Source organism: Camelina sativa, chromosome 11 (genome assembly GCF_030686135.1).
Source record: "Camelina sativa cultivar CO46 ecotype springtype chromosome 11, ASM3068613v1".
NCBI classification, from domain to species: Eukaryota; Viridiplantae; Streptophyta; class Magnoliopsida; order Brassicales; family Brassicaceae; genus Camelina; species Camelina sativa.
The window spans coordinates 45,226,948-45,248,366 of record NC_141890.1 but is presented as its reverse complement, the minus strand read 5'-3'; the positions used below and the strand labels follow the sequence as shown (position 1 = coordinate 45,248,366).

Sequence of the window (21,419 nt, the reverse complement as noted above, 5' to 3'; positions counted from 1 at the left end):
CAAATCTCGGAACTACATATTGTTTGGTCACAACGTACGCTAGAGATAAAAGAATAAGAGTTTGTTAAAGTTTACAAGTTGTATTATACTTTGTAGATAGAACTTAAAAGTCTTCATGAACCGCGTTAATTAATCTTTTATGTTCCAACACAAGTTTTGGTCCAAATGGTTTTGTTTGTTTTTGAAAAGCAAAACTTTTTGTTTTTTGTTTTGCAACCTCTCTAGAGCACGCTTGTACCAACAAGATAGAATAGATGATCGTGGTGTTTCGGATTCGTGTTGAAGTTGACACCATTTCGTTTTCTTGTATACTGATTGAGACATTTTTGTTTCTTCTGTTTGTGGCAAATTTTAAAGCATAATATTGTGTGTTCACACTAGTTTTAAAATTTTTGTTTACCACGAGCTGAAGACACTGTATGAAAATTGGGCCAAGTTATTATATTGGGCCAGTAGGCTATTAATGATCTTATCTAAGCCCATTAAGAGACCAATCAGTTAATATACATTTTGGTCAAAAAAAATCTCAAAACTTCGACTTCCTTCTTCTTCTTCATCTTGTGTTAAACCCTGGCCGCGAGAAAACCCTAATTCAGACAGAACCGTTGCCATGCCTGCTCTCACTCGTAACAAGAAGAAGGGTGCCAAGTCCCAAACCCCTCCAACGAAGCAAGTTACCAAACCCAAGACTCCTCCGTCGAAACCCCAAACCACGACGTTGAAGAAAGGAGCTAAGAAACCTCCATTGAAGAAGCAGAAGAAGGAAGTTGTGGTGGAAGAAGAGCCTCTCGAAGAAGATGATGAACTAGTTTCCGATTGTTCTATCGATGCAGAGTCAGAAGAGCTTGACGAATCTGATGATGAAGGAGGGAAAGGGTCTAATGGGTTTTTCTCTGATGATGAGGAAGAGAACGATGAAGATGATGAGACTTTGGGTGACGATTTCTTAGAAGGTAGCGGCGATGAAGACGAGGAAGAAGAGGAGGAGGGACCTTCGGATGTTGGTTCGGATTCTGACTCTGATGAAGACGACGACGATCTTGTGAAGCAGTCTGAAGCTATTGATAGAAAATTAGCAAAGCAGAAGGCAGACGCTGAAGCTGAACAGCAGGAGCTTAACAAGCAAGATGAATCTGAGCATGATGCGTTTCGGCTACCAACTGAAGAGGTTTACATTTCTCATCTGCAAATGTTCTGTTTGATTATATTGTTCTTTTTGTTGTTGTGGCTATATCTAACTTGTCCTTCATTGTCCAGGAACTTGAAGAAGAAGCTCGTGGACCACCAGATCTTCCTCTACTTAAGACTAGAATAGAAGACAGTTAGTATCGTTCCAAAGTTTATTGCTTTATCACTGTTGAATGTTTGTGTGATGGTATTGTCTTGGTTATTTTGGATTTGAGTTCCTAATGGCTAATTCATTTATCGTTTCAGTTGTTAGAGCTCTGAAAAATTTCAAGGCTTTTAGGCCAGCAGGAGCCACGAGGAAGGAATGTGTTGAACAGCTCAAAGCTGATCTTGGTTCATATTATGGTTATAACAGTTTTCTTATTGGTACTTTAGTTGAGGTTAGTCTCTTGTCTCTCATCTTTGATTTGAAGTTCCATTTTTTTTTACTTTGATAAACTATGTGTAGGATGTTGCCTATACTCTTTACGTATGGATTTTAAATTGGGGTTCTCTTGCAGATGTTTCCTCCTGGTGAGCTTATGGAACTGATTGAAGCTTTTGAAAAGCAAAGACCTACATCTATCAGGACAAACACACTTAAGGTGAAATTGGTTTTGCTTTGCTGGGTTATATTGCTTATGAGTTTCGAGTTCTGCAATTTTATGGTGATGTTTGATTTGGTTTAGACTCGAAGAAGGGATCTTGCGGATGTACTTTTGAACAGAGGAGTCAATCTAGACCCTTTAAGCAAGTGGTCAAAAGTAAGTTGTTCTTTTTAAAAAAAAAGTTCTGTAAGTCCTATTTTACTTTTGTGCTGTTCTGTTGTTGATCTGTCATAAGTCTTACTTTACGGATGACCTATTGTAGGTTGGACTTGTTATCTATGATTCGCAAGTTCCAATTGGTGCGACACCTGAATATTTGGCTGGTTACTACATGGTATGTGATATTCTGATGTGTTACCCTTTTGTTCACCTTTTATGTAGTGTAACTTGTTTGCTCAAGTCTGTGTTTGGTACATTTTCAGCTTCAAGGTGCTAGTTCGTTTTTGCCAGTGATGGCCCTTGCCCCTCGTGAGAATGAGCGGATTGTAGATGTAGCGTAAGTTATCATCTTTTACCATATTATAGCTGTACTTGAAATGTGTTTGAGCTGGTCCATCTTGGATTATTTGATAATTTATGATGTAAAATGTTTGAGCTGGTTGGCGTAGGAAAAAAATAGAGAGAAAGAAACCAATTTGAGTGTCTGACTGTTCCTTCATGTGTGAGTTTATAAGTATGTTTTATACACAATGCAGTGCTGCTCCTGGTGGGAAAACAACGTATATTGCTGCGCTAATGAAAAACACTGGTATGTCTTAATTGGTTTCTTGTGCTTCTATCCTCCATACTCAATTTGGCTGTCTCAATGTCTGTATTGAATTCTTTTTCAATGCTATAACCAGGCTTAATATATGCGAATGAGATGAAAGTACCTAGGCTTAAGTCGCTAACTGCCAATCTGCATCGCATGGGGGTCACAAATACCATAGTTTGTAACTATGATGGGAGAGAGGTTCGCTTCTCTAACATTTATTCTTCTATTAAATTTCTGTTACCTGCACAGAAATGTTAATAACCATAACATCTACTTGACTTTACATTACTGGTATGACTGGAATTAGATTATATGATCTGCTTAACCAAGCAGCACCAGTTTTATTCTTTAGTTTTTTTTTCTTTGCTTTCAGCTACCTAAAGTTTTAGGTCAGAACACAGTGGATAGAGTATTATTGGATGCGCCTTGCAGTGGGACAGGAGTAAGGACTTCAATCTTAGTCTCTGTTAAACCGTAGTTGTGGTCAGATTCTTAAACTAAATGTCTTCTGCTACTCAATACAGGTCATATCAAAAGATGAATCAGTTAAGATTTCAAAAACCGCTGATGAGATAAAGAAATTTGCTCACTTGCAAAAGGTTTGGCAGTACCTTGTCAAATAGATCTGAAAATTTTCATTCTTAACCAGATGTTAATTTAATCCTTCTTTTGGTATGCAGCAACTTATTCTCGCTGCTATTGATATGGTGGATGCCAATTCCAAAACTGGTGGATATATAGTTTATTCAACATGTTCACTTATGGTTGCTGAGGTTAGTTAACTGATAACTTTCACCATATTTCTCTTCTTTGGTTTTGAGTAATGCTAACCTTTTTATTTTATTTATGTATGAAAAAATTGTGCAGAACGAAGCTGTGATTGACTACGCTCTCAAAAAGAGGGATGTTAAACTCGTTACATGTGGACTCGATTTTGGCCGAAAAGGGTAATGTGCATTTTCTTCATCTGTAGAGATATGTAAAGGAGCACTACAAGGATATGTCTCAAACTCTTTGTTCTTCTCTTTTCAGATTTACCAGATTTAGAGAACACAGATTTCAGCCATCTTTAGACAAGACTAGGCGCTTCTATCCTCATGTACACAACATGGACGGATTTTTTGTGGCGAAGGTACTCACTTTTGACTCTATGATGGATTAACCATGTTCTAATTGTTGTACATACCCCACAATTTTTAATTTTATGTCCTTGTTTTTACTTATACAGCTGAAGAAAATGAGCAACATGAATAAATCTTCAGAAGATGATGATGAGGCGGTAGAAACTGTAGAGCAAGATGAAGTGTCTGATGATGATGATGATGAAGCTGAGGCCATTGAAGAAAACAGGAACAAGGAAAGACGTACGAAATCAAAGGAGGACAAGAGAAGCAAAAAGGATAAGAAATCAAAATCGGAAAATGGGAATGTGGAACCTAAAGCAAGGAAGCAAAAGAAGAAGAGATCTGAATGGAAGAACGAAATTGCTCAGGCTAGGTAAAACACTTTTTTCATTCCATGGACTTGGAGAACTTTGCTTTAGGCTTGTCTTATATATTTTGCTTGACAATGGTTTGAATTAACACGTTTGCAGGGAAGAGAAAAGAATAGCCATGAGAGAGAAGGCAAAGGAGAAGAAATGATTCAGTGTTTTTGCATGAAGGAGAAGAAACCCTTTGCGAAAACGCTATCGTCTATGCTAATGATAGTAGGCTTCTGCCATATATTTGCTTTGTTGTTTTTGTTTATTCACGACGATTTGTGTAAACGTTTAAGCGCCCAGAGTAAACAACTCTGTTGGACTCCATGGACAGATCTTACATGTCCCAAAGTTTTGTTTCCAAAAAAAATCTTTCAAGAGTATGAAGTTGAGTTGTGTTCTTGAGCCGATCACCAAAATTGCTTTGGTATTTCTCACATGAACGAAATCAAGGGTGGGCAAAAAAGTAAACCACAGAAGCAAACTAAAATCAAACCAAACAAAATTGTCACCTAGACAAAATATTGGAAATTGAAAGGCTCTGGATTGTTTCAGTTTAGTTTTTTTTTCTTCAGAAAACTGTTTATTAAATTAGGGATTTGGCAGTGAGCTGTTGATTGGTTGTAAGTAGTTAGAGAGAGATACACATCTCTCTCCAAAGTGGGACTTGTGTTGGAGAACATGACAACCCATTCTTCATCTATCTTTGTCAGATCTTGTTTGGGGACCTCTCAATATTTAATTTGATTATTTATCCTTAACTCCCCTTTTTCACATATTTGCATAATTCACTTCACTTTTTTTTGTATATATATTTATGTCAAATATTCTAAAATCATTAAAGATATCTAACTGGTCGATTATATGTTTCAATCAATCAATTTTTGTATTATGATGGTATGAAATAATTCATATATAATTTTGTTTACTTTTTCGTGATTTTATTATATTCGAAAGAACATTTTTTTTGTCTGCTGTTATAAAGAACATTTTTGCAGCGCAAAAGATGGTTATATTTTATAACCAAAAAAAAAGATATACCTTTTTCAAAAACAAGAAGAAGATATAACCTAAAATAAATCAGGTAGACTATTTTTTTTTTGCTCTAACGTCAAACAAAAGCATGTGGACTATGTTCTGACATTTGGGTTGTACTAAAGTAGAGTGGATATAAACTAATCCAACAGAAGTTAACTGGATACAATACGACATAAGATTATGGAAACTAAAATTGAAAAATAAAAAGAAAAAAGACAACAAGTTACTGTCAGTTTTTACTTTTTATAAGATACCCCCAACATAAAGGAAATATTATGGCTGACTATATATAGTTTAGTGAAACACATTTTTAAAAAATTATTAAAGTTACTGATTTTTAACCAAAATAGTAAAAACATGAAAATATAAATAATTATGTTGACGTTGACAAAAAAAAATAATTATTATTATGTTGACGAGTTTGTAGTTGTTTTCAATAATAAATCAAAACAGTATAGTTATATAATAACAAAAGATTTCGAATTGAAATCTAAACTAATTTTAAAGAATTCATGCTATTTATATAATAAATAACAACAGTATAGTTATATAATAACATGTGAAAACTAGGTATTTATGCTATTTATAACATTCACAACTAGTAATGATGATTAAATTGTATTGTAAAGAATTCATAAATCTTCAATTTTCAGATAAAATTTTCAACCATAAATCAGTATAAATTTGTTAAATATTTTTTCTTCTTTTTATAACCAAAGAATCCGAATGGAATCTGTATTGAAACCCCAAAATTTGTATTAAAAAAAATATTTTTTTGCAATTTATATTTTAAAGCATTTGAAATGTTAATGTTCAGCTATGGTTTAAACTGCAATAAGAAAACTTAGAAACGTAATCCCTCAAGTGTCAATGGTAAACCTTTTTATTAACCCACCGTAGATTAGTATTTTAACATAACACTTCTTTTGTTATTATTGCAGTATTTGAGACTGTTATGAAAAAAGATTCCCCACGTCCCAAGCCAATCGTGTAGAAAGCAATTGTCGTTATTGTTGGATCTTCTGAGCTTTTCTACTAAAATTGACGTAGTTATCGGATCTAAAAGCATGAAGTTAAAATAAGAATTATTTGAGAGATAGATAAACTAAATGGACAAATAATACCTACTTGTGTTTTTTTTATGTTGAACAATCTTCTGGTTTGTCAACTACCTGTTGAACAATTTCTAGAAAAAACATTGTTCACGTTCAATTAAATGGGGGAAAAACATGTTGTATGATCAGATCTTATACTTATGTGCTATGTAAACTTATATCTTTTAATTTAATGCAAGAAAACTTTTGAACAAAGAAAAATATAATCTTATAATCTTAGGAAACTTAACATTAAAATTGATAAGAAGTTGCTCAAAAGCGTTTTTTTTTGGGCATCTTTGAAACTCTCAAGTTTTAGATGGTGGATTTAACTGTAACCAGATATTTGCCAGGTTAATAAACAAAATAATATGCATAAATAAGCTTTAATTTTTTTGGAATGTTAATTGTTTCTGAAAACTTATTTCTATTTATCTATTTTGGTTTAAAACATAATTTCATAAAGTTTAATAACTTTCACTAAAATCTCCTACACTGAAAACTTGATAGTGATCGAAAAAAATTGCTAACAATTTTTGTATTCTATCAACAATACACGATCGGTTTATAAGTATAGATAATATATTTGACTATCAAAACTTATAATAAATTAATAAAATTAATGTTTTAGTATACTTTCAGTTAGAAAAAGGTTTAAGAGATAGAATACAAACTTTAGTGAAAGTAAAATAAAATTAATTTTAAGAAAAACTTAATTATATTTTATGATTATCGATTATACATAAAAAATTAATCCAAAAATTAAACATGTTTGAAATATACTAATAATCTCTATCAAATATTCAAAATTTATTTGGGTTTTCCCTAAAAAGCCTCAAAATACTAGAACAGCTCACGAGAGCATCCTTGATGTAAAAAACCTTTGTCTTCCATTTTGGAGAAAACAAAAAATATACATTGGAAATAATAATAATTGAATCCCTCAAAATATTAAAACATTTATCTAAAAAATAATTAAAAAAAAAAGTAATCAACTTTTTTCTTTGACCCCCCTCTCTCTCTCTCTCTCTCTCTCTCTCTCTCTCTCTCCTTCTTCCCTCTTTTCATGGTAGACCCAAACTCTCTCTCTCTTCTCTTCTCTCTCTCTCTCTCAACACTCTCTCTATCTATCCCCATTCCCATGGAAGCAAGCAGATGTGTTCATCTATCTCTTTCTCTCTCCACAGCCTTACATGAACAGTGACTGTTCTCTCTCTCTCTCCTTCCCTCTTCTTCTTCCCGAAAAAGAGTGTCTCGTGATCTTTATCGCTTAAAAATCAAAACTTTCAGGTAACAATTTAATGGGTTTCTCTCTCTAAAAGCTCTGTTCTTTCCCTTTCTTCTTCTTTTTTTTCTTCTGTGTTTTTATTATCTGATTCTTGTTAGATCCAAAAAGCTCTTTATCTGGCTCTTCTTCTTCTTCGTCTTCTTACTTTTTACGAGATCTGTTTATAAACCTAAAATAGAAAAACAAAACAAAATTTTTTTTTCACTTTTTTGCATGAAAAGCTTTCGATTTGCTTTATACTGGTTTTGGTTAGTTGAAGAGCTTCAATAGGTTTATGTTTATTATGATTCAATTGATTTCTCACTTAGATTTGTATTCAAAGATCACATAACAGCTCAACTTCGTTCTTGAGATTCATTTATAGTAAGATCCGTGACTGTTTGATGTTATTCATGATTTTGAATCCTCAAGCTTGCTGCTTTTTTTAATTGATGCTATTGTTTTGTTTTTGATGCCTAGATCAGGTCACTCTTTGATGGTATCTGTGACAATATTTGATTACTAGAGTGGAGAGACGTTCCTCTTAGAGTCAAGAATTGGCTTTTATAACAATCACAAATCAAGATTGCTCTCTGTTACTAGTTTTTAATGATGGCCTCAAAAACTCCAGAAGGATCACTTACCAATTCCAGTCAAAGTATGTCAATCAACACGTTAGCAGATCAAGTATCTTCGAGTTTGTCTTTCGCTGATCCAAGTAGTGACGGCAAAACCGTTAGTAGTAAGATCAACGAGCAAGGTGAGAGTGGAAAGAGTAGCACTTGTAGACCGAGCACAAGCAGTGATATAAGCGACGAGAGTACTTGTAGCAGCTTTAGTAGCAGTATCAACAAACCTCACAAGGCGAATGATGTGAGATGGGAAGCCATTCAAGCTGTTAGAACGAAACATGGTGGTTTGGGTTTGAACCATTTTAGGCTTTTGAAGAGGTTAGGATGTGGTGATATTGGAACTGTTCATCTTGCTGAGTTGAATGGAACAAGGTGCTATTTTGCGATGAAGGTTATGGATAAGACAGCTTTGGCTAGCAGGAAAAAGCTTCTTAGGGCTCAAACTGAAAGAGAGATATTGCAGTGTCTTGATCACCCGTTTCTCCCGACTTTGTATAGTCATTTCGAAACCGAGAAGTTCTCTTGTTTGGTTATGGAGTTTTGTCCTGGAGGTGATTTGCATACACTAAGACAGAGACAACCCGGGAAACGTTTCACCGAGCAAGCAGCAAAGTAAATAAATCATTCAAACTCTCTCTATCTAATAAGAAACCAGTTTTGTGTGTTTATATTAACTTACTGTTTTTGCAGGTTTTATGTAGCAGAAGTGCTTCTTGCAATGGAGTATCTACACATGCTTGGGATCATATACCGTGATCTGAAACCGGAGAATGTTCTTGTTAGAGATGATGGGCACGTGATGCTTTCAGATTTCGATCTCTCCCTAAGATGTACCGTTAGCCTCTCGATAGTCAGATCAGCCAATGTCGGATCTGAAGGCTTGTCAAAGAATTCAGTTTCTTGCTCGCAACAACCTGCATGCATCCAGCAACCATCTTGCATCTCGATGGCTCCAACATCTTGCTTCTCTCCTCGATTCTTCTCATCGAAATCCAAGAAAGACAAGAAACCTAAAACAGAAAACGGGAACCACCAAGTTACTCCGTTGCCGGAACTCGTTGCAGAACCTACAGGTGCTCGTTCAATGTCTTTTGTTGGTACACACGAGTACTTAGCTCCTGAGATCATCAAAGGTGAAGGACATGGAAGTGCGGTTGATTGGTGGACTTTTGGGATCTTTCTGTATGAACTGTTGTTTGGTAAAACACCGTTTAAAGGGTCAGGAAATCGAGCAACACTCTTTAATGTGGTTGGTCAGCCTCTGAGATTCCCGGAGTCTCCGGTTGTTAGCTTTGCTGCTAGGGATTTGATAAGGAGTTTGCTTGTGAAAGAACCACAACATAGGTTAGCTTATAAGCGTGGAGCAACAGAGATAAAGCAACATCCTTTCTTTGAAGGAGTGAACTGGGCTCTGGTTCGGTGTGCTAGTCCACCGGAGATTCCTAAACCGGTAGATCTTGAACCGGTGAATCCTAATCCTACTGTACCGGCTGCTGCATCGTCTAGTGTGAGATCTGATCAGAGTAATTATCTTGAGTTTGATTTCTTCTGAAGATACTGTTTCCACAGTTTGATGATTCTCCTCCTATTGTTCCTTTGCAAATTCTGTTTAGTGTTTTCGAAAAATGTGTTTTTTTTTTCTTCCTTCTTGTTATATTTTTCACGTCTTGGAAAAAGTTATGAGATTTGTAATCATTCTTCAAAAATGTGAGACAGTCTTTGTACCATCTTCTTGAGTTTAATGTTAGACACGAACCTTTGAGAATCGCTAGTACACAATATCAAAAACCTCAAAGTTTTGCCTTCCATTGATCTTAACTCAAAAACAGACAAGTAATTTTTTACAAAATGGATTATATTATATCAACAATCAGTTCTTACATAAAAGTTAAAACCCTCTTCTAGATAAATATGTACAGACGAAGAGGAAAAATCTAGTCTAAAGACTAAGATAATTACCATTGCATAGAAGAAGCTAGATATAAAACACATTGCTTCATTTCAATTGTTTATAGCAGTTATAAGCAATAGCCACAGATGCAGCAGCACAAGCAACAGATAAAGCCGCATATGTATCTTCTTTCTCCCAATGCTCCAACCACATTGACATCGCAGCACAAACCTTGAATCCACAAGAAGATACATTCTTGCTGCTACTTATCCAAAAAGATGCATTTTTACAGAGGTTACTCTTTCCGAGGTATTTTTCTCTGTGTGATTCTCCTCCAAACAGTTAGAGTTTCCATTTTGTTGGAAACAGATACTATCATTAACTGATTCTTGTGTCACCTCTCTGTTGCTGATCTTGTCGCTGTTTAATTGGAGCCTTTGTTCTTGAGTTTGCTTCTGATCTTCTTCTAACAGACCCATTTCACCCCTGGAAAACAGTCAATAAGTGTTGTTTAAAGGCCAGAAAATTTAAGAGAATGTCTAAAATCTAAATCAAGAAGCTTTGATCTTATATACCTCCAAAGCCGGTCTACAATTAAGCCGTTGTTTACATGCTGCTCCAACAAAAGAGGTACATCTTCTAGAGTCACACACCCATACCTAATAGACAGACAAGAATCAATTAAAAGTTAAAACTCGGATAGAAGGAACACATATTATTCTCTTTCTTAATTTTCGAGATAACAATTCGTTTAAGACTACAATAAAATTAACTAACCCTTTATGGTTGCACATTTATATCATTTACTCCAAAACAGCCTTGTTTTACTTACCAGTGTCCTGTGACTTTCTGGTTGATGTTCAATCCATAGATGATAACATCTCCTGTGTATCTGTGATCACCGATGTGAGAACAAGGGCTGATCGAAACTTCATCTCGAAGACCACATAGTTCAATTTCCTCTGTGAATCGACTAACCAAAGATGGTCCACAAACTCCACATCGCCGGTCTCGGGATCCATGACAACATATAAAGACATATGAACCGCTTAGAGACTCAGGATTTCCAGGCAACGACTCAACACCCTTCACAAGCACCTCTTCAACAAATGTGTCCACATCAAAATGAGTCAACCTTCTGCATTTTTTTGAAACTTCCAAAATGAGTTACCGTTTCTCAAGAATCATCAACCACAATATCTTACTGAGTAGTAGTAGTAGTACCTGTATCTGATCATATCTGGAAATATCAGAACATCTCCATTTGATGTCTCTGTTCCATCATGTCCCTCACATATTGTGAGTAGAGTCTGCAATTCAACCGAAACATTTGAAAAAACAGAGCATCAGGAAAGCATCTAAAAGACACAAAAGATAGTTTATAAGTAATGTGCAAGATCATAAAGAAGCCACATTGTAAGGTTTCCTTCAAAGACACTAGAATTGTGAATTCTGAAACTTTATCTACAAAACGAATCAACAAGTTCCTAAACTGTAACACATAGAATCTTAACAATACAATTCTGACTCAAGAAAAATCCCAAATATCCTCACTGAGATCTAAGAAACTCTTCTTCACTATACAAAAACAAAGTAATGCCTTTTTTTTTTTTTTTTGACTCATGTTTCAAATTAGGGATGTTCACTGACGAAACCTTTGTTAGGGATCTACTCTGAAGTCTCCCCTATGTTAGTGTCACAAACAAATGTAGATCAAATTTTTCAAAAATTATCAGACCTAAGTCCACTTAAATCACAGTAGATTCTGAAACTTCAAAATTCAAAAAAGGACTCGAAACAAAAATCACCTCTTTGTTCATACTACTCTTCCTCGCCGATACAGCGGAAGAGAGAAGCCTCGGTAACCGATCGAACTCAGACGCTTCGATCCTCGCTGGCCAAACGGAGGGTTTTTTGTAGCACAAGAAGACATGCCTCTCGTAGAAATCTACGGTCCCGGCGAGTCTCTCGAGTCTGAAATCAGCGTCGCTAATGCTCTCAGCATCTCCTCCTCTCAAGCTCTCACTCTCGTAGCTTCCAGAGCGAGAGATCGATTCGTCGAGAAAGCTAGATTCGGTTATGGGAGACGACGAGGAAGGTGGGTTTCTGGTAAATGTTAAAGGGTCCTCTAAATATCTTCCGCTTCCCATCTAATTCGACGGAAAGTTCCGAACTTTTTTTTGGAGATCGAAACTGAAAGTTTTGGAGAAGAAGAAGAAGCAGCAACAGCGAAAGAAAGTAAAATACTAAAATATATATATTTTTTTTTATTTTTTTTTATTTTTTTTTTGCTGTTAATTACTCAATTAATAATAATAGTGTGTGTAAGTGTGTACAGTATTATGGATTTTATGATGATGTCACGCACCACAGTTCGACATGGTATTCCGAAAATAACAGTTTGAAAATACAATACCAAATGTGAAAATTGAAATCCATTACCACTTCCATAAATCATTATTTTGGGGGAATTTCTATATAAACATTTATGTATGAGATTCCACTCATTTCTTCCACACGTTATTTCATATCACACATAATCGTACGTACGTGTATAATTTCTATCATTTATCAACTTCGTGACTAAATAAGAAAGATGTACATATCATCAAAGTCGAAGGGAAGGGTAAAACGTCAAAACACTGCCGTAACAATAACATAGCATAGCATATTCAACTATGCAATTCAATGAATTTAGCAAAGTTGTATGCATTATAATCCACCAAATCATTGATCCCTTTCTTTTGGGGTCGACATCTGATAAACCTTAGAAATTATTTCAGTAAATATTTTTGATTAAATATGATGATATTATTCATCAAAGTGAAATTAATTATTGACATGGAATCTAAGTTATGACTACTATATATGCAAAAAAAAAAAAAATGGTTGATCAGTTATTATATTGGGTGAATTTGTGTGATGACCAAAACAAAAAAAGGAACCAAGAATATAGCCATTAATTTAAGTGAGTAACCATGGACCCATGTACAATGACCAAAAGGATAGCAGTGAAGAACATGCCCAGGGGACAAGAAAAAAGGTGTGTGTCATAACAAAATTGATTTTACCCCTCATCATTTTAAGTCCTAATTTAATCTTATAAAATAACTAAATAAATCTTGCAATAGTTTAAAAAAACCATAGATTTTTTTATTTATATAACATGATTTGAATTTTTAAAATCTGATGAGAATAATAAAAATAAAAAATAGTGTTTATTTAAAATTTAAACTATATAATATAGAATAAAACTAAATAGTATAGAACGAAGCCTATTTAATAAAATAACTTTATAATAGTGGTAATGAGAGTACCGTACTAGTGGTGTTTATACGATATGGTGGTGGCTACAATAAAGCCTAAACACTCTTTTGTAAACCCAAACCGACATATAATTTCGTTTAATTGTAAAATTTTTAAATCCTAAACACTATTTTATAAACCCAAACCGACATATAATTTTGTTTAATTGTAAAATCTAAACCCTAACCACTCTTTTATAAACCCAAACCGACATATAATTTTGTTTAATTGTAAAATCTTAACCCTAACCATTATTTTATAAACCCAAACCGACATATAATTTTGTTTAATTGTAAAATCTAAACCCTAACTACTCTTTTGTAAACCGAAAACGACATATAATTTTGTTTAATTATAAATCTAAATCCTAACCATTCTTCTATAAACTCAAACCGACATATATTTAAATTCTAATCTTCTTTTATAAAACCAAACCTACATAATTTTCTTAATAAAAGATTGACATAATTTGTTTCTTTAATTTATTTTGTCTTTTAATTTTAATTTTTTTATTTAAATATGTTATGACATGTCATATGTTATAATATGTGTATATATATATATAGGGGAGAGAGCACGTGAGGAAGAGTGGTAACTGTTAATTATGTACATTGGGCAAAATTGTTAATATTATAGAAAATACATAGTATATTATAGGTTAATGGTTAGTATAGTCAATCGTTTAATTAAAGATTTTTTATTGGTTATTGCTGCCAATTTCCCTATTATATTTAACCTTTTGAATGGATTTTTTTTTTTTTTTTTTTGATGAAGCTAGAACTACTGTAGCTTAATATGAGATGAGCTCAATTGCTGTAGCTAAGAGGACATAGGAAGAAAGATTCGATATCAGGTGAGCTCGATTACTGTAGGTAAGCCTAGCTAAGAGGGCATCAAGTGAGAGACACCATTGTTGTATTGGTTCTGATTATCATCAATAAAAGGTTTCCTTGAATGTTAAAACAAAGTGTATTGACTATATTGTTTAAGGCTTTCAGCTTCGAGTTTAATTTAGCAATTTATAATTTAGTTAGTGGGATTTGTGGTTAACGTACCAATAGAAAGGCAGTCGATTTTGAATGCAAATGAAATTCTACAGTGCCTTTTAAGGGAATATTGGGAATTCAAAGGAAATCATTTTTTTTTTCAATCCATTTAAAAGTTTGTTCTGAACAATTTTAGAAATACCAAGAAACATTAAGAAATCTATAAGAATTGATGAGGCAGTTAGAAGTTTACTAAACATAAATTTTGAATCGTTCAAAGAGTTTTATGGAAACTGGAGTGTTTTTAGCTTTAAAAGTTTTATGAATCTGTCTCATTACGAATTTTCGTCTCATATTTTATTAGGTACACTTTGGATAAACTAGAATATTAATACATGAATTACTCGTTCTTGATGTTTACCACTATTTTCCCATCCCATATACTATACTAGATATACTCTTCGTTTTGTTTATATGAAATTGATACGTAATTAAAATTCAAATAAGTAAGTGAGATAGAGACGCAAAACAACTATTTGCAAAAAAAACAAAATGCAATTAATGAGTGGTACATCAGCGGTAAAACTCAGATAGCAGGAGGTTGAAGTGGTGGCTTGACTTCTCTATATATGTTTATGATTTGGTCATTTACATTTCCTACAACCAAAACTAAACAAAGAAAAGAACAGAGAAACGAAAAAAGAAAAGAAGCGATGGAAGATCAAAACTCAGGTATTGTTTCTTGATCATTTTGATTCATTAGATGGGTTTAACTTCATTTGTGTTCATGTTTACGTTACTTTTTGTCCTGTTATTCGAAAACAGTAACTTTATTGTACCTCTTAGGGCTTGACCTCTAAATTGTCTATCGATTCTTTTTGAAACTAGGATCGAGTGTGAAAACGTTCCGTCAGAAGATATCTTGACGCTATTGAAAACGACTCGCTGGGGTAAAAACTATGCTGGTCCTATAAGAGACTTTGCTCAGATGTATCAGAGCCAGAACCCTTCTGATTCAGCCTAATAATGCCGACCCGAGCCAGGCCCGTCCTTGGTTTCCGGAGCCTTCAACATATTAACATTTATTTATACAAATAGTAATTAAAAAGTATAGTGAAAGTATTTTAAATAATGAAACTAATACAAAAAAAAAAACAAATAGTTTAACTGTTTAAGAATGACCATATGATGAGTGACTCTCGTCTTACTTGTAGCAATTTCTTTCACTAGCCGATTAGCATTTTCTACCATGATGAACCACCTCATACTGTAATTATGGCCTACGGATATCAAGCTTTATATAATTTTAATCTGTATGGTTTTCTTTTTCTTTAGCAATTTCTTACGTCCTTTAGCATTTTATATAATGATGAGTAAAATTTTATTCTTAATATATTAAATCGAAAAAAAGAATACTTTTATTCTTAACAAAATTCTAAAAGAGAAACCTCATCCTTAAAAGTACATAATTTAGGATGTTAAAAATCCCATGGATAGAATAGATAGCAGATATATACACAACAACATTAAAAAAAACTAAAGATTTTTATAGATTTTTTTTCCCTTTTACACGTGGTTCTCATTTTTTCTATACTATTATTTATTTCAAAACTATTTAAGATTACTTAACAAGTACGGTTGTGTAATGTAAACCATTCAGTTTTTTTTTTGCTAAACCAGAAATATATATATTTATTGAAACGAAAGAATAATTAATTTCCTGATATGCTACGTCGTTATATGGAAAATATATGAATGGCATGTTTTTAACTTGAATATGATATCATATTGTTACTATATACATAAGACACACCAATAGCATTATTTAGGTTCCTACGTGTGAATGAATAATGTGGAAAAAAATCTGAACATTATCTTTCTTGATATATTTTCCAATAAATAACAAGGCCATGAGTCTCATAAAGTCATCAAACTTGTCTCCTCTATAAAAATTCTCACCTCTTCCTCAACTTATTCTGCAGAATCAATAACATATAAATTACAAAAAAAAAGGTAAATTGAGGATAAACAGAAAAACAATGGAACTGGGAGCTCAAAATCTCGGTAATCAAATTACCACAATACTGTATATATACTAATATTTTATATCATTATATGTACATGTACATCCATGCATTGATTCTGTTTTTCAGTGCCATTCAAAAATGTCTAATCGGTTAATCTCCTTTCTTTATAATAGTTAACTTCCAAATTCTTAAAATTAATTTTTAACTGGTTCAGTCATTAATTTTGCTACGTTTCTTAAAAAAAGACTTAGGGTGGGAACTTCTCACGCCGAATGAGGTTGAGATATTGAAGAAGGCGATGCCGCCGGATGAGCCCGAAGTTGTTGACGAATTAAATAATGCGATGCGTGAGTTCATATTAAGTGTTGATTCACAATATTGTTATTGTTTTCATTCATAATAATTCAACTGGAACTTTTTTTGATAATATATTTACGTTTTTGGTCAAAGTAAACTAAATATAGTTGTAATAATTTATTTCATCTTTCAGAAATTTTGCGGAATGGAAATGTCCGTTTAGATGAAAAGCTATCTGTAATATTGAACATACTAAAGGCAATAGTATTTCTTATGCAATACACGGAACACAACGACCAGGCAGCTGTCAATGTCTCTTTGGAAGAGGAGAGATTCATACTGCGGAACCTCACCAAGTTTGCAATATTTCTCATCAAATCACTCTCCGTAAAAGAGGTCTTCGAACTCATCAAAGCATCTGCCGCAATAATTTGGAAGCTATTACAACAAGCTGGGTCGGATCAGGGTCCAAATACTGCAGAGTCGTCTTCGTCTTTTGGTGTTGACCCATCTGGTCCCGAAAATTCTTGATTATCTAATCAACAAATTTATCAATGCTTGTCTTCATCTAGTTACTTATTTGCTTTTTAATATATTACCAATATAAAAATTTATGTTTTAATTGGTTCATGGATATTAAAACTCTTTGATAATAAAAGTAAAGAGATTATTGGTTCATTGATATTTTAAATTTAAAGCACTTTTAAATTCGAATATGGCCTCCATGTCATATCCGTGTTTACTTGATTGATGTCGATTTCTATATAACTATGGTATACTTATAATTTGTCCTTAGCTTCTGTAATTTGGCTAATGGATCTGAACTTAGGGTTTGACTAGGATCGAGTGTGAATCAGCCAAGTGAAAAGGTAACAGGAGCAAAGATTTGGAATAGCTTGTGCAGATACTTTTACCAGAAGGTCAGTCCATCACAACTTTTGGCCATTACGATCATGATCATTGGCTTATGTTCTAATGATCAAGAAGCCGTGGAAGCATATACCGTCATCGACCCTCAAAACGATTACATGCCTGGTATGATTCTCGTTTTATCTCTTCACTATATATATATATATTTTTTTTTTTTTTTTTAATTTTCATTCTTTTATGTTTTAAACCTATGTTTTAATCAATTAAAATTACACGACTACATAACAAAATTTTAGGCTTTTAGAGTGAGTATTATTATATAAGTACTTAAATACATAATTCCTCTTTCGTATTATATAAGTATTTTTCTCTGTGTGATTCCCCTCCAACAAGTTTCCATTTTGTTGGAAACAGATACTATCATTAACTGATTATTGTGTCACCTCTCTATTTCTGATCTTGACGCTGTTTAATTGGAGCCTTTGTTCTTGAGTTTTCTTCTAACAAACCCATTTCACCCCTGGAAATTAGTCAGTAAGTGTTGTTTAAAGGCCAGACATTTTAGAGACTGTCTTATATCTAAATCAAGAAGTTTTGTTCTTATATACCTCCAAAGCCCGTCTACAATTAAGCCGTTGTTTATGTGCTGCTCCAACAAAAGAGGTACATCTTCTAGAGTCACACACCCATACCTAAGAGACAGCAAGAATCAACTAAAAGTTAAAACTCGGATAGAAGGAACACATATTATTCTCTTTCTTAATTTTCAAGATACCAATTCGTTTAAGACTACAATAAAATTAACTAACCCTTTATGGTTGCACATATATATCATTTACTCCAAAAATAGCCTTTTTTTTACTTACCAGTGTCATGTGACTTTCTGGTTGATGTTTAATCCATAGATGATAACATCTCCCGCATATTTGTGACCTCCGATGTGAGAACAAGTGCTGATTGAAACTTCATTTTGAAGACCACTTAATTCAATTTCTTCTCTGAATCGACTAACCAAAGATGGTCCACAAACTCCACATCGCCGGTCTCGGGATCCATGACAACATATAAAGACATATGAACCGCTTAGAGACTCAGGATTTCCAGGCAACCACTCAACACCCTTCACAAGCACCTCTTCAACAAATGTGTCCACATCAAAGTGAGTCAACCTTCTGCATTTTTTTTGAAACTTCCAAAATGAGTTACTATTTCTCAAGAATCATCAACACACAATATCTACTGAGTAGTAACTGTATCTGATCATCCCCATTTGATGTCTCTGTTCCGTCATGTCCCTCACATATTGTGAGTAGAGTCTGCAATTATTCAACGTACAGAAACATTTTTAAAAAACCATCAGGAAGATCATAAGAAGCCACATTGTAAAGTTTCCTATCCTTCAAGTCACTAGAATTGTGTATTCTGAAACTTTATCTACAAAACGAATCAACAAGTTCCTAAACTGTAACACATAGAATAATAACAATATACAAATCTGACTCAAGAAAAATCCCAAATATCCTCACTAAGATCTAAAAAACTATACAAAAATACTTCATTTTTTTTTTGCTGTTAATGACTCAATTAATAATATTATAAAAGTGTATAATTGTGTGTTCCGAGAATAAAAAAAATATGAAAATACAATACCAAAGGTGAAAATTGAAATCCACTTAGTGGAGTATAGTGTAAAATAAAAAAATTACACTTAATATTATTGGTTCATGGAGTAGAGTGTAAAACACTTTCAATTCCAAATATGCATGGATGTAATTTTAATATACATTTTTAAATCTATCTACTTGATTTTGATATGGATTTCTATATCATTATGATATACTTCAAATTTGTCCTTTTGTAATTTTTTTTTGTTTTGAAAATAGTCCTTTTGTAATTTGTGCTCCAACAATGAAACTTATTATAATTAGTATTTCAAAGTAATTGATATAATAAATAACACAACAATTTGACAAAATAGTTTACCAAATAATGTAAAATATCTAATCTCATACTGGGATTATTATTTTGTACACATTTTATTTTATTGTCATGGCTTTCTTTAGCCTTTTCCAAAATGTAAATCGTAAATGCTTATCGTTGATCTCTTATTTTTTTGGGGTCAATAATTGCTTATTATTGATCAAATAATATGCGAACTAATTAAAAAGAGAGCTCACATGTAGGACTTTTGATTCAGTTTTGCTTAATAATTTATGTGAGAAATATAAATGAAATCAATCACCTCTTTCGTTTACACAACAAAGAAACTCAATACAAAAGAAGCACCATGACAAAATGCAAATACATACTATGACAATAGTATGTATTGTTAAGTGTTAATCATGGTACCATTTGGTTCATTTTTTGGATTTTGTAAAATATAAAAACACGTAAGTGAAAACTGGATGTCAAAATTGTAATTACCATGTATTATGTTCGTGTCTAACATTAAACTTAATTATCTCTGTCTCACATTGTTTATTTCTTTACCTAATTAGTTGCTCTAGAATATAGTGGAAAAAAAGAAGAAGTTATTGGTTCATGGAGTGGAGTGTAAAACACTTCCAATTCAAAATATGGATGTAATTTTAATATACATTTTTAAATCTAATTACTTGATTTTGATGTGAATTTATATATCATTATGATATACTTTAAATTTGTCATTTTTTAATTTGTACTATAACAATGAAACTTTTCACCATAATTTGTATTTCAAAGTAATTGATAGAATAAATAACACAATAAATTGACAAAGAGTTTACCAAATAATGAAAAATATCTAATCTCATACTGTAATATGACTAATATCTAATCTCATACTGGGATTAATATTATATATATATATATATATATATATATATATTTTTAATGTCATGGCATTTTTTGGCATTTTCCAAAATGTAAATCAGAAATGCTTATTTGTTGTTCTCATATTTTTTGGGTCAATAATTTCTTATTATTGATCAAATATAGTAGTATAAGAACTAATTAAAAAGAGAGCTCACATGTGTACTTTTGGTTCAGTTTCTCTTAATAATTTATGTGAGAATTTAGAATTATAAATAGAAATTAATCACCTCTTTCGTTTAAAAACAAAAAAAAAACTTTATACAGCCACGACGAAATGCAAATGCTTTGATTTTTTTTGTTCATAGACAAATATTGTTAATTAAAGTGTTAATCATTGTATCATTTAGTTCATCTTTTTAGATTTTGTAAAATATACTAACATTTACCTGAAAGAATTTTTTCTGCCTCTCCGATGGCTTGCCAAAGAACTTCCCTCACACATATGTCACAAAGGCTCCCTTACTCATGCCCACAATCTCTCGTGATGTTTTCCCATCTTCATAAAGAGGAACCCTTTTGGCCTTCCAGTTATCATAAATGAGTATGGCTTTGTCCATGTTGTTCTTCAAGACCTCTCTGTGGATTTGCTTTTGCAAAGTACGGAGCTGTGCCTTTTCTCTCGTCTTTAACCGGTCGTTTCTGCTACATTTGATTGGGAGGAAAGGTGAAGAGGAAGATGTGAGTGGAAGAAGAGAGGAAGAAGGGAACAAGGGTTTAGTGATGAAGCAAGAAGAAATCAAAGGTTTAGTGATAAAGGAAGAAGAGATCAAAGGTTTAGTGATGAAGGAAGAAGAGAAAGTTGTTTTGGCAACAAAGTGTGAAGCTTGCATCTTCACAAAAGAGGGAGAAGAGAGAAACGGTTGGGTGATGAAAAAGCTTGAACTTTGCATTTTCTAAGATCTAAGGAGAAAAATGTTGATGAGAGATAAGGTTTGGTTTTTATAGAAAGGTTTAATTTGCTCTGTTTTTTTACCTCTGTTTTTTTTTTCAATTTCTGTTTAAATAAAGGAGATCTTTCTTTGTCTTGTTTGTTTTCTTGGTAAGTGTAAAAAATTGTAACTTTAGATAGTACTTACTTAAACCAATAAGAAGTACATTAGTATTTCTTGTATTGTTATATTTTTCTTCTGTTTTATTATGCTCTTCTAA

General features: G+C 32.9%; 2 protein-coding genes, 1 long non-coding RNA gene and 2 pseudogenes across 5 annotated transcripts; 3 read left to right on the top strand and 2 right to left on the bottom strand.

Moving 5' to 3' along the window:
- The first annotated feature begins 492 nt into the window (after window positions 1-492).
- On the top strand, window positions 493-4,392 carry LOC104726137 (25S rRNA (cytosine-C(5))-methyltransferase NOP2A). Its single transcript, XM_010444930.3, has 16 exons — window positions 493-1,168; window positions 1,258-1,321; window positions 1,435-1,568; window positions 1,689-1,772; window positions 1,857-1,931; window positions 2,038-2,109; window positions 2,198-2,271; window positions 2,471-2,523; window positions 2,618-2,727; window positions 2,903-2,971; window positions 3,054-3,128; window positions 3,210-3,302; window positions 3,397-3,476; window positions 3,562-3,661; window positions 3,758-4,026; window positions 4,124-4,392. Exons 1-16 carry the CDS (start codon window positions 611-613, stop codon window positions 4,170-4,172), a joined length of 1,959 nt encoding a protein of 652 aa, XP_010443232.1. The 5' UTR covers window positions 493-610; the 3' UTR covers window positions 4,173-4,392.
- Window positions 4,393-7,036: 2,644 nt separating this feature from the next.
- On the top strand, window positions 7,037-9,805 carry LOC104726136 (serine/threonine-protein kinase D6PK). Of its 2 annotated transcripts, none has more exons than XM_010444927.2 (3): window positions 7,037-7,431; window positions 7,894-8,652; window positions 8,731-9,805. In XM_010444927.2, exons 2-3 carry the CDS (start codon window positions 8,018-8,020, stop codon window positions 9,590-9,592), a joined length of 1,497 nt encoding a protein of 498 aa, XP_010443229.1. In that variant the 5' UTR covers window positions 7,037-7,431; window positions 7,894-8,017; the 3' UTR covers window positions 9,593-9,805. The 2 variants fall into 2 exon arrangements, with proteins under 2 accessions (XP_010443229.1, XP_010443228.1); XM_010444926.2 differs by having other exon boundaries at window positions 7,087-7,431; window positions 7,889-8,652.
- A 21-nt stretch (window positions 9,806-9,826) lies between these two features.
- On the bottom strand, window positions 9,827-12,158 carry LOC104726135 (altered inheritance of mitochondria protein 32-like; annotated as a pseudogene). The gene is made up of 5 exons (XR_015570303.1): window positions 11,740-12,158; window positions 11,156-11,241; window positions 10,764-11,069; window positions 10,507-10,590; window positions 9,827-10,417 (listed from the first exon to the last, which is right to left on the bottom strand). The product of XR_015570303.1 is annotated as an altered inheritance of mitochondria protein 32-like (transcript).
- A 4,332-nt stretch (window positions 12,159-16,490) lies between these two features.
- On the top strand, window positions 16,491-17,225 carry LOC147935459 (uncharacterized). The gene is made up of 2 exons (XR_015571495.1): window positions 16,491-16,597; window positions 16,741-17,225. It is a non-coding gene; the product is annotated as an uncharacterized LOC147935459 (long non-coding RNA).
- A 461-nt stretch (window positions 17,226-17,686) lies between these two features.
- Window positions 17,687-18,760, bottom strand: LOC109127203 (altered inheritance of mitochondria protein 32-like; annotated as a pseudogene).
- Between the last annotated feature and the right edge of the window lie 2,659 nt (window positions 18,761-21,419).

Coding starts and splice junctions, on each gene's coding strand:
- LOC104726137 (XM_010444930.3), top strand. CDS start 611: ATGCCTGCTCTCACTCGTAACAAGAAGAAGGGTGCCAAGTCCCAAACC. Junction 1,773..1,856: donor TCAGGACAAACACACTTAAG/GTGAAATTGGTT, acceptor GATTTGGTTTAG/ACTCGAAGAAGGGATCTTGC. Junction 2,972..3,053: donor CGCCTTGCAGTGGGACAGGA/GTAAGGACTTCA, acceptor TACTCAATACAG/GTCATATCAAAAGATGAATC.
- LOC104726136 (XM_010444927.2), top strand. CDS start 8,018: ATGATGGCCTCAAAAACTCCAGAAGGATCACTTACCAATTCCAGTCAA. Junction 8,653..8,730: donor TTCACCGAGCAAGCAGCAAA/GTAAATAAATCA, acceptor CTGTTTTTGCAG/GTTTTATGTAGCAGAAGTGC.